The 15,600-nt window shown below is 40.1% G+C and overlaps 1 protein-coding gene across 4 annotated transcripts in view; it reads right to left on the bottom strand.

Annotated features, from left to right (window-relative positions):
• The window catches only part of FBXW4 (F-box and WD repeat domain containing 4), an 82,415-nt gene that overhangs the window by 66,296 nt on the left and 519 nt on the right, over positions 1–15,600 (bottom strand). For 3 of the 4 annotated variants that reach the window (XM_024735082.1, XM_024735079.1, XM_024735078.1), the window contains exon 1: positions 15,384–15,594. The exons of the other annotated variant lie outside the window; for it this stretch is intronic. In XM_024735082.1, coding sequence (XP_024590850.1) covers positions 15,384–15,511 — 128 coding nt within the window. In that variant the 5' untranslated portion in view covers positions 15,512–15,594. Of the gene's footprint in view, positions 1–15,383; positions 15,595–15,600 lie in introns of those variants that run through there. 4 annotated transcript variants of the gene reach the window in all.

Consider the following 15,600-nt stretch of genomic DNA (forward strand, 5'->3'; position numbering starts at 1 on the left):
TAGAGTGTCCATAGTGATGCCAAAGCTATCTAACAGAGAAGGGATGACGAAGAGTACTGGGACCACTGGTTAGCCATGTGGAAAAAAAAAAAATCCCTACCTCACACCATACAGAAAAATTAATTCAAAATAGATCACAGATTTAAACATAAAATCTAAAACTATAAAGCTGTTAGAAGAAAAAATATAAAAATATCTCTGTGGCTCAGGAAGTAGACAACAGTTTAAGACACAGAAAGCAATAACATAAAAGAAAAATCCAATAAATTCGATTTTATCAAAATTAAAATTTTCTGCTCATCAAAATGAATACACAAGCCCCAAAATATGAAGAAATCCTCCCTGTGTGTGTGTGTGTGTGTGTGTGTGTGTGTGTGTGTGTGAATAAGGAACTCTCCTACATCCTTGTGAGAGATGAACGTGGTACAGCCTGGGAAAAGGTCTGGCAGTTTATTATAAATCCAAACACATACCTATTCTATGACCTAGCAATTACCCAAGAGAAACGAAAGCATATGTCCACAAAAGGCTTACTCAAGACTATTCATAGGAACTTTAGTCATAATAGCCAAAAGTTATAAACAGCCCAGGCATCCATCAAAAGGAGAATGGATAAACACACTTCGGTGCATATTCATACAATGGAATACTACTCAGCAATAAAAAGGAAAGAATTATTGATACACACAATGATGTGGGCGAATCTCAAAAACATTCTGAATGAAAGAAACCTTACACAAAACAGTTCATATTGTATGATTCCATTTATGTGAAGTTTGATTAGAAGAGTAACTAATGAATGGTGAAAAAAATCAGAACAGTGTTGACCACCAGGGTGGAGATGGGAATTGACTGGGAAAGAATATGTAGAAGCTTTCTGGGGTAACACTTTATATCTAAATCTTGAAGGAATTTGGGTCATGCAAGTGTGTATGCATTTGTCAAAAACGTATCAAATGATAAACTTAAAATTTGACCATTTCATTGTATATAAATTTTTCTTAAAAAAAAAAGAACCATAAATCAATATACTCTAGTCAATGATATGTATGCACGCAAAACTGTTTAGAGGTGAAGTATACTGATATCTGCAACTCACTTTAAATGCATGATAAGGCAAACATAGTAAAATGTTCACTGTAGAATCTAGGTGGCGGGTGTATGAGTGTTCATTATACAATTCATTCAACTTTTCTATATGTTTTAAATTTTTCATTCAAAAAATGTTGAAGGGGAAGTGTCAGTAGTACTTTCTGGATGAAGAAAGTTGGAGCAGTAAGAGATGAGGGAGCTCAGCAGCAACGTGAATGGCATAGTTTTGGGGTGGGTTGGAGTGGTAGGGGGTAGGGAGAAGAGCTCAAGTCCCTTGTGAAAGTGCACATTTGGACGGAATTTTGAAACTGTGGGCAAGAATTTGAACATTCCATTTCAGGCCCCCATATCTCCCCTGTGTCTCCTTGACTTGCTCCACTGGACAATACATGGTACACTGCTTGGGACACAGGGTAATAACTTGTCATGTCTACTGAGAAAAGGAGAGAAACAAACATTTCTTCCAGTATCTACTATATCTTCACCTTTACTACCCTTTACTAAAAGACAGCAAGCAAGTCCTGCTTTCAAGATTCTAAAAGATACAAAGTAAAATCTCAAAGTAAGGAAAGAAATCACTACTTAATTAGTGCTGTTGTGTTTGTATTACATGTTCCAGCTTTAATAGAAAGAAGGGAGGGAAGAAAAATATGCATGCCTAGAAAGAACACTAGAAGATTTCCAGACTCTAAAATGGTTAACTGTGGACAGGCAACTTTGGGTGTTTTAACTTTCTTCTTTGTATTTTAATGTATTTCCCAATTTTTCTACAATGTAATATTTTGGTAAAGATAAAAATACTCATTAAAATAATAATAATGCTTTTGATAAAACTGGATGTCAACAGAGCAAAAAATTTTCATTTCATATCACAATAGGTATAATAAATTCCCCCAAAATAAAAGAGTACATTTAAAATAGTTTTTTTAACTAAAAGGCTTTAAAGTATTTAAATTTTAAATACTGCATAGAAGAAAAAAAGAGATTAAAAAAGAGATTAACAAGGAAGGAACAGAGCAGGGGAAAATTAAGAATTAATGCTACGGGTTTTATCCCTAAAGTTTTATCCCTAAAGCTTTTAGGGGACTGATAAAAATCTATCAGGATAACACTCTGTCATCCATATCAAATAGCAGATAAGAACAGTCACACAGGGGCTTCCCTGGTGGCGCAGTGGTTAAGAATCCACCTGCCAATGCAGGGGACACAGGTTTGAGCCCTGGTCCGGGAAGATCCCACATGCCGTGGAGCAACTAAGCACGTGCGCCACAACTAATGAGCCTGCGCTCTAGAGCCCGCAAGCCATAAGTACTGAAGCCTGCACAGCTAGAGCCTGTGCTCCGCCACAAGAGAAGCCACCGCCATGAGAAGCCCGGGCACCACAACGAAGAGCCGCAACTAGAGAAAGCACGCGAGCAGCAACAAAGACCCAACTCAGCCAAAAATAAATAAATAAATTTATTTAAAAAAAAAAAAAACAGAACAGTCACACAGAGTTCCCATGATAAACACTGGGGAAACATCCCGAAACAGTAATAGTTTACAAACATGCACATTAAAACAATTAATATAAAGTATCACCTCACATCTATTAAGTGGAAGAACCACATACTAGCTTTGGTTTGATAAAAGGATTCGGGTTTGTTTATATATTGCTAGTAACACTCTGGTATAGCCTTTCGGAAAGGCATTCTGTCAAGAAAAGAAGTTAAATGATAGCTTCTGACTCAGCATTCCCAACACTATATCACAAAGAAATAATTCAAAAGAAAAATATTTTTTTACAAAGATATTTATAGTTGCAGCTGTATATTAGAGCTGAAATCTAGAAATAGCCCAAATATCTGTCTGTGGGGGAAAACGGTATACTAACACAATGGAACATATTGCTATTAGAAACGACAAATGTGAGCACTGCAAAACATTTTGGAAATTACTGTAACAAGTAGTGGTAATTTTAAAACAAAGTCAAATTTATAAAGGTAAAGGTGAGGCGATACTACGTAAAATTATGTCTCCATAAATAGCTCAGAAGAGGTAAACAGATGGAGTTTAGGAAGTATTTTTTTAAATATGTATCACATAATTGCTGATAGTTTGGTCTTTTCATTCACCTTTAACCTTTTAATTTACTTTCATTTAAATAACATTAAATGAAGTTGTGAGAAAAGCACAGAATGCAGACATAGGAAACTGGGATCTGGGCCCCAGTTCCGCCTCTTACTAATGATATAACCCTGGTTACCTAGCTTCTCTAATTGTCCATATCCGCACCTATGAAATAAGGATAGTATTTCACACAATTATGGTGTTTTAAAATGACAACTAAAACAAAATACAGGATAAGTTATAAATCACTTGAAAAAGGTTAATTATTTTTACATAAATATAAATATAGTAGTAGTTTATATCGATGAATAGTGACATCACTAAAGCTAATCTAATAATCATTTCTTTTTCTTCTAACTAATTTAATTATAACTCTTGGAAATTGTTCTTCTAATGTCAAATATTAGCCCTCTTTCAGGCTGAGTGATTAGGATTTGGGTACACACATGTTAAAGCTAAAATATATTATTGAATTATTCCACTGGGTGAATGTGGTCCCCAGTTTCACATTTCTAGAGAGTGACCTACACTACTAGATGGTTAGAAAACCTCGGATCATAAAAGGCAGTCAACAGGATGGACCAAAAGAATTGAACTCTTAGTGAAAAAGATTAGACCCACTATCAAATCTTATCTACATGTCCCTCCCAGATATAAAAGAGGAGATTGTTCATAGTTAACCTCTCCTCTTGAGTTAGGTCTAAGTTAGTAGGTGGAGGTGAAACCAAAAATTGAATATTCTGGATCATAGCAGGAAGGAAACAAGGGAGAAAGAATCAGTATATTTCCTGAATTGGGATAAGGACAATACTTCTCTCATCTCCCTGGTCACTTAACTGCCATTTGGTGACACTTTACTAAGGGTCAAAGCACTGCCCTGAGGGCCTGATCACAGAAGCAAGAAACTTTCAAAGTTGAACTTTAGATGCTGCTACCAAGCAGCAGGTGCAGGCATCCTCTCCCACAACCAACACCATAACCAAAATACTTGGCTCTGGTCTTTCAAATCAAATTTCAACTTTTTAAAAACATTCCATTTGGCTTTCACTTGAGAAACAGTTACACTTTGTTAAAAGCAGCTTAAAAACTCAGCTTTTTTTTTTTTTTTTTTATCCCTTTTGTTTGTTCAGTTCTTTCTGACGGTTAGTTTCCCTAGCCGGTGGCCAAATCATATCTATATTCTTATTGGCTTCAACACTTGAAAAATCACAAGGAATAAAAAAACTCCTCTCTCTGAAGACAGGTATCCCTCCCTCCCTGTAGGGATCTGTCACAACCTAGTCAAAGGGAGTCGGGCAGAACAAGTCCAAAGTGCCTGAGAAGACAGGAGCAGGTGCCCCTGGGAATTCAATAAGGACTCTTGCTCCCATCCTTGAAATGCTCTCAGCTTGGCCGTTTCTTCAAGTTACTGGTATAAAGTGGGGGTGCTCCCCCCCAAAATGATTAGTGCCCTGTAAATAAACCTCTGGCACAGCTATTAATGCATGGAGGAATCTCTAACCTGGCCTGTGGGCCTGGTGGAACTTCCATTTTCCCAGCCCTCTTTCTCTTGCCTCAGGCTCATTTTTCCACTTGGCCCCCCTCCCTCTCAGCTTTCCGGCACTTAGTCACCATTATAGTTTGACTGCATTCCTGGGTGCATGACCTATTTTAAACAAAAACAACACAACATGCACCCACAGTAAGCTATCAGGCCCCTTAAAATCTTGGCAACAGTGAGTCCAGAGGGACAGAAATTAATCTAGGAAGTTATCTAGAGTCCCCTTTCATTTCACCTCTCCTCACTCACACCCCAAACCAAAAGCAAATAAATAAACCGAATTTGAAGAAAAATGGCTGGGGGATGAAGGAGGGGAAGTGTGAGTATATTAGAGAGGCATTTACCTGCACAGTCTCTGAGATCAGAAACCTCCTGGATCACAAATCAATTTCCCTCTTTGCCCCATCTTGAAGTTTGATTCCCCTTGATACCGCCAATGTTGCCTACCTGTGTGACTGACATGATTTCCATAAGCATAACTTCCTGCTGCCTATTCAGTAAAGGAGGGTGTCTGTCCACAAGTGTAGAACAAGGCCATCTCAAGGGGAAGTGGGCTAAGAACGGGAGACAGGGCTATGTAAAATGATGCTTGGGGGCTTGGAGTTTTAACTCAACACTGTCTCGATTTCTTTGATCTTCTTGCTCACCAGAAAGCAGATTTCCCACCATACTGGCTGTGCCCACCAGCTCTGCTACCAATACTAAGAATTTGGCTCTAATGTATGTACAAGTATTTAAACAGCCCAAGACAAGAAGCTTCTAACTCTTCATTTATACGTTAGACTAAATCCTCCAATGGCCTCAGAAGCAGAGGTCTATAATTAAGGTTCAAAATAAATCAGCGAAAAATCATATATTGTGTTAAACTGCCTATCCTTCTGGCCAGGGAATAGGGAACAGCCTCAACATCCAAGGAGAAGTGAGATTACAGGGAACATGCCGATCATGAGGACAGGACCAAAGGCAAGGAGAGCATGGAGCAGACCCACATCTCCCTTGAAAGGCCTCCAAATGTCAGCTCCCTTTACTCAATTCAACCTCACCTCCCATGGCTCCACACTCTGCAACTGAACTCCAGTGAAGCCATCTCTCTTTTACTTTCATTCCTATCCCCATACCTTCTCCTATATTGCCAGAACCAGCCTACCTTTGTCCCTGACAAATGCATGCTTCCCCCTTTGGGCACTAGTCAAATTCACCCATTTTTCTTCAAAATCCAGTTTAAGCCTCTACTTCCCTGACTCCTCCAAACATTCTTCTCTCTCTCATGTGAACCCTTAGACTGAACCTACCATAAACTGAGGCACTGTTAGCTTTTCACAGCTGTATGTCTTGTTTGTCCAATACAGTCATAAATTCCACAGGATTGAGTCTTAAAACTCTTAGTACTTCTAAAAGTGTATCTCAACCAGTATGCTGCAGAGCAGTGATATACCAGGAACCCTGAATAAGTGTGCCATAAAATTTTTAATGATTTATAAACTTTATTTTCATTCAACCAAAGATCTACATTTTTATGAAGATATCTGTTAGACAAACCACGGAGCCACAAGATGGCTCATGACACAACTGGCTGAGAAAAAGAGAAAGATTGCGTGTTCAAAGGAACATATATAAACTTTACCTCAAAAGATATAAGAGAACAAGGTCAGGGCAGTAAACAGTTCTACTCAAACAGTAACATACCAAACAGTGAACAAGTAAATGGACAGGTTTTTCAACTTTCTGAAACCTGCTTTTTTTAAAAAAAAGACATTCATCTTTTAATCCTTTAATGTACTATCAAAAGTTTTAACATCATACAAAAATATGTCTTAGACACAAAGGTAAGAACCGTGGTCCTAGCATAATAGGTATTCTGATAGATACTGCTTAGGTATCTATCAGAAATACAGTTCCCCCTTTGGAAAGTCACACTTTCAACAATACCTATAGATTTTCAGGAGCCTAGACACACTACCTTTAAGCTCCAAAGGCCCTTCCTAAAAATGTACAGTATACCACATCTTCAGAAATTCAACCAAGCCCTCCAAATTCTTATGCTAGAAAGGTTCAAGGGAAGGAATCTGAGCAGATGAAGTATCTTAATGTGTCACCCACATGTCAAAGCTGTCCAAAGCAGTTTCTGAAGCACTGGCCATAACCCTGATTCTTTATGTGAGCTTAGGATTTAGGGCCGTGTTCACATTCATTTCCTCCTGCTATTGGTCAAGTTCTACATTTGCAGGGCACTTGACCAGTGTGTGTATTCTGCAAGAGGTTAAGAGATATTAAGCAGGAGAAAAAAGAATTTTATGGTCAAAACATTTTGGACAATACTGAAACAAAATTAAACAGGTCTCTCTAGCACAGGACTTCTCTGAGCCTTTAATTTACCAATGGGCATTGTGAATCCCCAAGAGAGGGGATGTGGAACACAGCATTTCCCACACTCATTTAATCACAGAATCAGTTTTTCAAGAATCCCACAATACAGCTTTCAGAAAGGCTGAGGTAGCACTTTCTGAGAATAAACAACAGCAAGAAAGATGCCACTGTTTTTTGTGAACAGGCTATCTTCTGAGTCATGAATCAGGCACTACCACAGACTCAGAAGTGGATTTTGTTCTCATACCTTCAAAATGACTTTTCCCTGGGCTCTCCATCTGAAATGTGAGGAATAATTATACTGCTCTGCTTCTCAGGGTTGTTTTTTATTGTTTTTAATCTTGCAACTGTGTTTCATATTAATCACCAAAACAGGTTCTCAGCCCAAGTGGCCAGGCTTCAAAAACCCCTGATGCCCTTCCAGCCTGGATGAAGAGATGGAGAGAACATGAACCAGACGCCACCCAGAAAGTTTTTACTCCAGTTTCTCCAGAAATCTCCAGTTTCTAGGCAATTATGATAAAGTCAAACCGCAGCGAAGATAAGGGATGAATGAGAGGTTCCCCTTTAGTAACTCACTTCTGGAGGGAGGCCCCTTTTAATCACACACACCACCTGGATCTGAATCTTGACTCACCTTTTCAGTGTGGAATTTCTAAAGGAAATTCTAAGAAACATAGGAGATCAAAGCTGGATCTACAGGGAAGAAAGAAAAAGAAGTACTGGAAGAGGACTATTTCCCTTTCTCCACAGAGAAAGAACCAGTTACAGAGCTAGTGAGCAGGGGAAATATCATTCCTTTCAGTGAAACAGCTTTCCAGGAAAAGTATCTCAACATATTTACTGTAAAACAATTTAATTTCCCTGTCCCATCACCTGCCACCCCATCCCCATCCCCCCCAAAAGCCCACAGGTTGTGGATTTCCTCTCATTCTTGGCAGAGTTACCAGAAGAAATATAATACCCCCTTCGGACTGCTCCCAACAGCTGCTGGAACAAGGGGAGCTGGGGGTAACCTTCCAAAGCTGCCTCGAAAAATGACCATTCCCCCTGCCAAACCATGTAGCCAGTGAACATAAGACAGCTCTTTTTCTACTTTCTTAAAGGGGAGACCCCAAAAGCAACAGTGTCCCCTAGACCAAAATACTTGCCTCCAGCCTTTCTGTTCTCCTCAACTTGACTCTAAGCTGAAACTTCTAATACCTATTTCTTCCCTAACATGCACTTCTTTTTTTTTTTAATATTTATTTATTTTATTTATTTATTTTGGCTGCACCGGACCTTAGTTGCAGCATGCGGACTCTTTTTTTTTTTTTTGGCTGCGTTGGGTCTTCGCTACTGCGCGCAGGCTTTCTCTAGTTGCAGCGAGTGGGGGCTACTCTTTGTTGCGGTGCTTGGGCTTCTCATTTCAGTGGCTCCTCTTGTTGAGGAGCACTGGTTTAGGCACGAGGGCTTCAGTAGTTATGGCATGCAGGCTCAGTAGTTGTGGCTTGTGGGCTCTAGAACACAGGCTCAGTAGTTGTGGCGCACGGGCTTAGCGGCATGTGCGATCTTCCCGGACCAGGGCTTGAACCCGTGTCCCCTGCATTGGCAGGCGGATTTGTAACCACTGGGCCACCAGGGAAGTCCCCCTAACATGCACTTCTTAAAACAATCATCTACTACTTCACAGGACTAGCATTTTTTGTTTGTTTAACCCACCAATATCCAAGTTAGGGTTCTTATCAAACTCCTATTCAAGGTAACTTCCTTGTCTCTGTCCACCTCCCCAATGCCACATTCCTCATGTATGTGTGCACGCGCGCACACACACACACACACACACCCCTCCTTTCAGGTCAAAAGCCTTCCTAGAGAAAAGTATAGGAACAAATTGCACTGGTTGCACTGTACCCCGGCCCTTTTCCCCTTCCCCAACATCATCATACACTAAATGCACCTCAGTTCTGTCTAGAAAACCCCCTTGCCAGGCAGCAGAGAGACTTCCAGTTAGCCTTCAGCCTCTCAGCTGAGACCACCAACAAAGAAGTTCACGAATGTCAATTGGGGGCACAGGCAATATCTCTCTTTGCCGAGGAGAAACTGGACAGAGCCTCCAGCATCATTCCCCAAAGGTGACAGCCGGGGTCGAGTGAAGACTGTGAAAATTGTACAAGGGCTGGGGGAGAAAATATAATGTACGGAATGATTTGGAATCAGGGGCAGGAGGAGGCGGAGGCATGAACTGGCTGACCCCAAATGTCTTTTCCATCTCTAACTCCTATGATTCTTTGACCTCCAATTTTGTGCTGCGAACAAGGAATGGAAAGTCAACAGACGTGGTGATGTTTTGAAAGAGCCTGGCAGTCTGCTCTTGTCATTTAGTGGCCTTTGCATGTATTTTTTAAGGTGTCTTCAAGCCCTGTCTTCATTTCACAGTTGTCACCTTTCTCAACAATTTGAGCTCATGTCAAACACCAAAAAAGAAGGAGAAGAAGAAAGAATGTACTGGCAATTAATTGTCGGCTAAAGAGGGGCAGGCACAAAGGCCCATTGGGTGGCCCAGACTCCCAGGGAGGGCAATGTGGACAATTTGGATATAACGAAGAACTAACTCAAAGTTGAGACAAAGGAGCCAAACCTCTAACAAGAGATAAATTCTTTCTCCAGATAGTCTCAGTCAGTTTTAGATACAGTTCAAGCCTTTACATGATTCAAGATTCATAAACATATTCTTAATTAGCACAACCATCTTGCTTCTACTGATTACACCTGGAGTTCCATCTGAAAGCTGTTCAAATCTGGGCAAGATTGCTGAACAGAAAGGACTTTCCTCAAGGATAAACCAAATCTTTGGATTCTCAACCTCATCGGATGGTTGACACACACACCTGAGATAAATTCTGGAGTTTATCAAAAATCTGTTTCTGTAGATCAGAGTAGGGGGCATGTCAATTTTCACTGGAAATTCAAAACTCAACTTCTCATTTTCCCAAACAGTCAATCTCGTCTTAAATTTTCAAAATTTATTGAAGCCTGGCCTCAAGAAGAGTCTACCTAAAAGTCTCCCTATTCCATGGTTATGAGTAAGGAGCAGAAACTAATCCAATGCCAGGGTCAATCCAGAGTTAAGGTTAAGTTGTCACACAAAGGTAATTCTTTTCTATGTAAAACACTCAAAAATAATTTTTAAAAAAATGTGTATGCTTCATCAGTAACCTCACTGCCCGTTTGATTTCAAGCAGCTCAAGCACAATCTCTACCTAAGGTGAAACGGCTAGACACAGAAAACTGAAACTAAGAAAACTGAGAGGATTGAAGTATTTTCAGAGATTTCATTCAAAATAAATTGTTTATCTTGTAGATTATGAGGACTTTGGATTTCTCCATGATTCTGCCTTGAAAGCTAGGAAATTCATCCCCTACTATTCAAGTTTTACAAGACTGGAAAGGATATAAGCTGCTTCCATATTCTCACAGTCTTGGAGGAAAAGGCCTCTTGCATTCCTCCAGTTTGCATTTGGAGGTACTGACTGTACTAGACCATTTCCTGCTTCCACAGGTGTATTGTTTCATTTATTTTAAACATGTAAACTGAACTCACTTTTATTAACTCACAAAACCATTAAAAATAAGGCCTTTCCAAAACAGTTGAAGATAAATACATCCATATAAGAAACCTTTCAATGAACCAGAGAACAAGTAAGTGACTGCTTCCTAGGTAAGGCAGAAAGGTGAAGGAGAGAGCCAAAGCTACTTTAAGTTGCTAATTGTTTTCTGAAAATCACTGTTTAGGCCCTAAAAGTAACCAGTGAGCAATGCCTTCTCTGTTCAGAGTTAGGAAACTTTATGCTTTCTGGGTCAAAAAAATGCTCTTAGGTGCAATCATTTTAAAACAAACAAACACACTCTGCTTATCTGTGTCCATCTCACCACTCTGGACGTTAATCATCACTGAAATAGATACCCCATTCCCCTGGCCTCAAAGAGCTCCAAGCCTACTAGACCCTGGCTGAGGAATGAATGTACATGCCAGGGCAAACACCTCAGAGCCTGACTCCCTAAACACCTATTGTTAATTCTAGGCAAATCTATCACAGGCAAATGCAAGAGAGCACCCAGGTAATGCTCAAAGGATATTTAAAATAAAATTCAAGTTTGAAAACATACAGGACTTAATTTAGGAGAAGTACTGCAAAAGTATTTTTAAAAATAGATTTACATACATGGATATACTTTTTTCTTTCCATTCTTTGCTCTTGTTAATTTTACAGTATCAGAATTTACAAATAGCACCTTTGCTCTTCCACCTCTCATACTTTCTAACTTCTTGCGTTTAGCCTACATTATAAACTGACGGAGTTAAATTTCACTGTTTTGTTCTTGAAGACTGAACTAGCTTAGTTTTGCCCCTACTGTTCAGGAAAAACTTAAAAGATTGCTATATGAAACATTTCCTTGATTTTTATATTAAAGATATTTCTATTCCCCCAGGCTTTATAAAACTTTCAAATAAGACTGATTTTAAACCAGATGACTGACTCAAGCTGTCTTTGTGTCCACTTAAAAAAGAAGTTCAGGATACCTACCAGTGCTCACTGTTTGGGCAGGAGGCCTAAAGGGAAGCAAATTATTTGTTTGTGGTTTTAAAGTGGCCAAAATGCCTTCAAGCACAAGTATAGACCATTAACAAATCACAAGGAACCAAAGCAGTTCATCTTACTCAACAAAGCTATGATCAGTTAGGAACAGCCAAACTGAATGGGACTTGCCCTGGGCCGGAAGGTCAGTAAATCTCACTTTGTGTTTCCGAGAATTCATGAGGCTCTTCGGGAGGGAGTACAGACCCTAAAGCTCACAGGTTCTGCTGTCATGTTGCCAAAAACATTCAGGACAGGTGAGGGAAACTAAGCAGTGTGTGTGTGTGTGTGTGTGTGTGTTTTCCCCACCTCCTGTCTTTAGGCAGCATCTCCAAGTCAAACCATCTTCACTTTTGCTATATAGACTGACTAGAGGAGAAGACAAGCAATTAAAACGTTCCATTTTACACCAATTTATTGAGTGCCTACTATGTGCTGAATACCGTGCTATCACTTACACATCACAACATTTAAGTCTCATTTTACTGGATATGTTATTCCCATTGTTTATAGATGATAAAACTCCGGGGCAGTGAAGTTGTGTGGCTTCTGATAAAATGCAGTTTTGTGTTGTGCTTATAAAAACTTATCCTACTGTCCAGTGTGCAGTTAATTAGCCCAAAATATGAACTACAGCCCTGCCACTATCCAACCAGCCGTACCTTCATTGAACTTTGGGCCCAAGCTCCCTGATGCCCTAAGAGGGCTGGGGTACATGCCATCTCCCTCCAGGGATGACAACCACCTCTCTTGGTGGCTTATCACATCTCTGCAGCTGTCCAAAAACAGACCACACTGGTAAAGATTCTCTCCACCTGCTGTAACACGCATAGCTTTTCCCCTCAACTCAGAAAATACGAGCAGTGACCCTGCTCTTTATCAAGTGCTGTGGTAAAACAACTTCCCTAGAAAGTTGGAGATACCACATCCTAGGACATAGGCAAGAAATCAAAACACACATGGCTAATAAATAATAAAGCCAAATCACCTGGCAGTCTCAAAGCACTTTATACTATAAACTGATTTTCATTTAGTTATTGTTGCTTATAGAATGCACACTCATTCACATTATCTCTTAGAGCATTTGAAAAGGAAAGAAAAATAAACATAAATTCTTTCATTTGTTCATTCAATCTCTATAAACAAGAAAGCCAAATTTTGCCATGGCTGACTTGGGTTTCGGGCATTTTAGACAACTTCTCTTCTAGGTCAACTGACATGTTCTTTGAAAGAGTTTTTCTTACAAAAAATGAAGGTAATAAGACTTGCATGCCCCCCAAATCCCAAAGAATCATTATCATCAACAACAAAATCATACTAGAGATAATAAAAGTTAAACAAAATTATCAGGTTCAAAATTTCCAAAAGATTGTAGCAATCCTGGACATCATTAATAATACCCAGCTGAAAAACATACTGAAAAAGAGATTGCATTCACAATAAAAACAAAATGAATAGCATATTTAGGAATACTTAGGAATAAGTGTAACAACAGACATGTAGAAACTTTATAGTGAAAACCACAGAAACTTTTGAAAACGCACAGAATTTTTTTTTGCTGGGGTGTTGAGTGAGAGTGAAGACATCACACACATACAAATCCAACAAGGATAATCTAAACCTAACAGATATTAGACTGTCAAAAGGCGGCAATATTTAAAATAGAATGGAAATGGAAAAATACATCAGTGGAACAAAATGGAGAGTTCAGATATAGACCCAATATATATACATATATAATATGTATGTATGTGTGACTGTATATACACATAGATATATAAACTTAATATCTGGCAAAGTAAGCTTTCTAAAACAAAATTTTTTTGTCTTTCTAAAGGGAAAGACAAGAATTATTTAACAAAAAGTGTAGTGGTAACTAGGTAGCTGTTTAGAAAAAAAGAAGGTTGAACTCACCCCTTATACCAAAACAAAAGTGATATTAATCAAAGTGTTAACTATTTTTAAAAATCAAATTTTAGGAAGACCAACAGAATATCAGAGAAGACTTATCAGGTCTGTGGAGAAATCATAAATTTCTCAGTTTGCAGGGGTGGGGGAGATTTAAAAATCACATAAAAACTGACAGATTCTGATATATTTAAATGTAAAACTTCTATAGGCTAAAAACAGTGAAGTAAAAAGAACAAACTGGGGAAAATATAATATTTGCATCAAAGATGACATACTAGAGCCTAATATCTATGACCCACAAGGACTGGAATCCTTTATAACAGTAACTTCAGGACCCCAATAATAAATGTGCAAAGGCTACGAAAAGACAATCTCACAGGTGAAACAAACACAGGGGAAAATATTTACGCTGGTCAGTGGTAAAGGAATGCAAAATAACAAAATTTTGAGATACCATTATATGTCCACTAACACAGCAAAGATTTTTAAAATTCTTACATGAAATTAGCTTAATAATTTGTTGCTATTGTCACTGTAACTTGGTACAACACCTTTTTACAAACCATAACCTTTGATCCAGTAATGCCAATATTGAGAATTTATCATAAGGAACCAATTCAAAACGACATATGTATTATACAGTATGTGACATATCTCAATAAAGCTGTTACCAAAAAGTGCATTAAATTATTCATTTCCTTGTTATCTTTGATAGCAAAAAGCTGCATACAACCTGAAAGTCTAATATTAGAGGAATGTTTTTAATCTCATGGTACAGCCCACAAACATTTATTATGCACCTATTCTGTTAGGATCAGTAGGATAGTAACTAAGAGGAGGAAAAAGTGTGCAGGTGAAAAGTAATTTTTAAAACTGAATAGTTATCTAGAGGTGGTGGTATTATAGCTTTTTATGTTTTAAACCAACTTTCTTTAATGTTGCTATACTGTATTAGAACTACCTTTTTTCTTTTTTAACCCAAATTGCATGGAGTTGGGTGCAATCTGAAAGCTTTTACTCCTCCAATTCCACGTTTTTTTTTCCCCTCCCTATTAACTGCTTACATGGTTAAGTTTTTCATTCACAGGTCTCAGATCCTACCAAGTACAGGCCAAATTACAATACCAGGCCTTCGTGTACAGTCTATACTGTACTCATCCAACCCCCTGCCATAAGCAGGCACCCTTTTTTGTGTCATTCTGCCTCCATCAAGTCGTAAACTATGGTTGACACTTGGACCAAGGGCCTCCTTTTGGGGTGTGAACCCTTTCCTCCACATTCGATTTATCCACGCTCTGAAGCCTAACAACCCTTGGAAGGGGGTGAGAGGGTGAATGTCCACAAAATCGTCCTGAAAGGCCACATAGTGGATATGGGTCCTACACCTGGACGGGTGGAGGCCTCTAAAGCCACAGACCAGCCGGGCTCCTCTGGAGCTGAGGAACCCAGGCGGTCAACGTCTGCGAAAAGACGCAATTAAAAGCTGACGGGAGTGCTTAAGATGGCTAATTGTGAGGAGCCGCCCACGGGGAGGGTGCTGACTGAGGGATGCTGTTGGGAGGCCTCCTCGGATGGGGTCCTCTGAGAGGAGCAGGGTGCTCGGGGAGGGATCGGCGGAGGCCGGGTCCGGGCCTCAGAATTCGGGGTGCGACACAGCCCCAGGCCGACCAGGCCGCGGCGCCCCGCCCTTTCCCGGGACGAGGGCCGGCCCGGGGCGGGGAGCGGGTGGGCGAGCGGGCGCTTACAGGTCGGTGCCGAGACGCGTGAAGCCGGAGTTGAGCGAGGCCCGGGCTATCCGGCGCCAGAGCAGGTCGCAGTTGGTGAAGCGCCGCAGCCAGCGGCACACCTGAGCCAGGCGGCCGAGGGCCTGCATGTCCAGGTAGGAACAGATGAGCAGCAGCAGCTCCTCCGGCAGGCGCAGGAGCGCGGGCCCCGCGGCGGGGCGGCCGGCAGGCTCCCGGG

Source organism: Neophocaena asiaeorientalis, unplaced genomic scaffold (genome assembly GCF_003031525.2).
Source record: "Neophocaena asiaeorientalis asiaeorientalis breed wild unplaced genomic scaffold, Neophocaena_asiaeorientalis_V1.1 scaffold240, whole genome shotgun sequence".
NCBI lineage: Eukaryota > Metazoa > Chordata > Mammalia > Artiodactyla > Phocoenidae > Neophocaena > Neophocaena asiaeorientalis.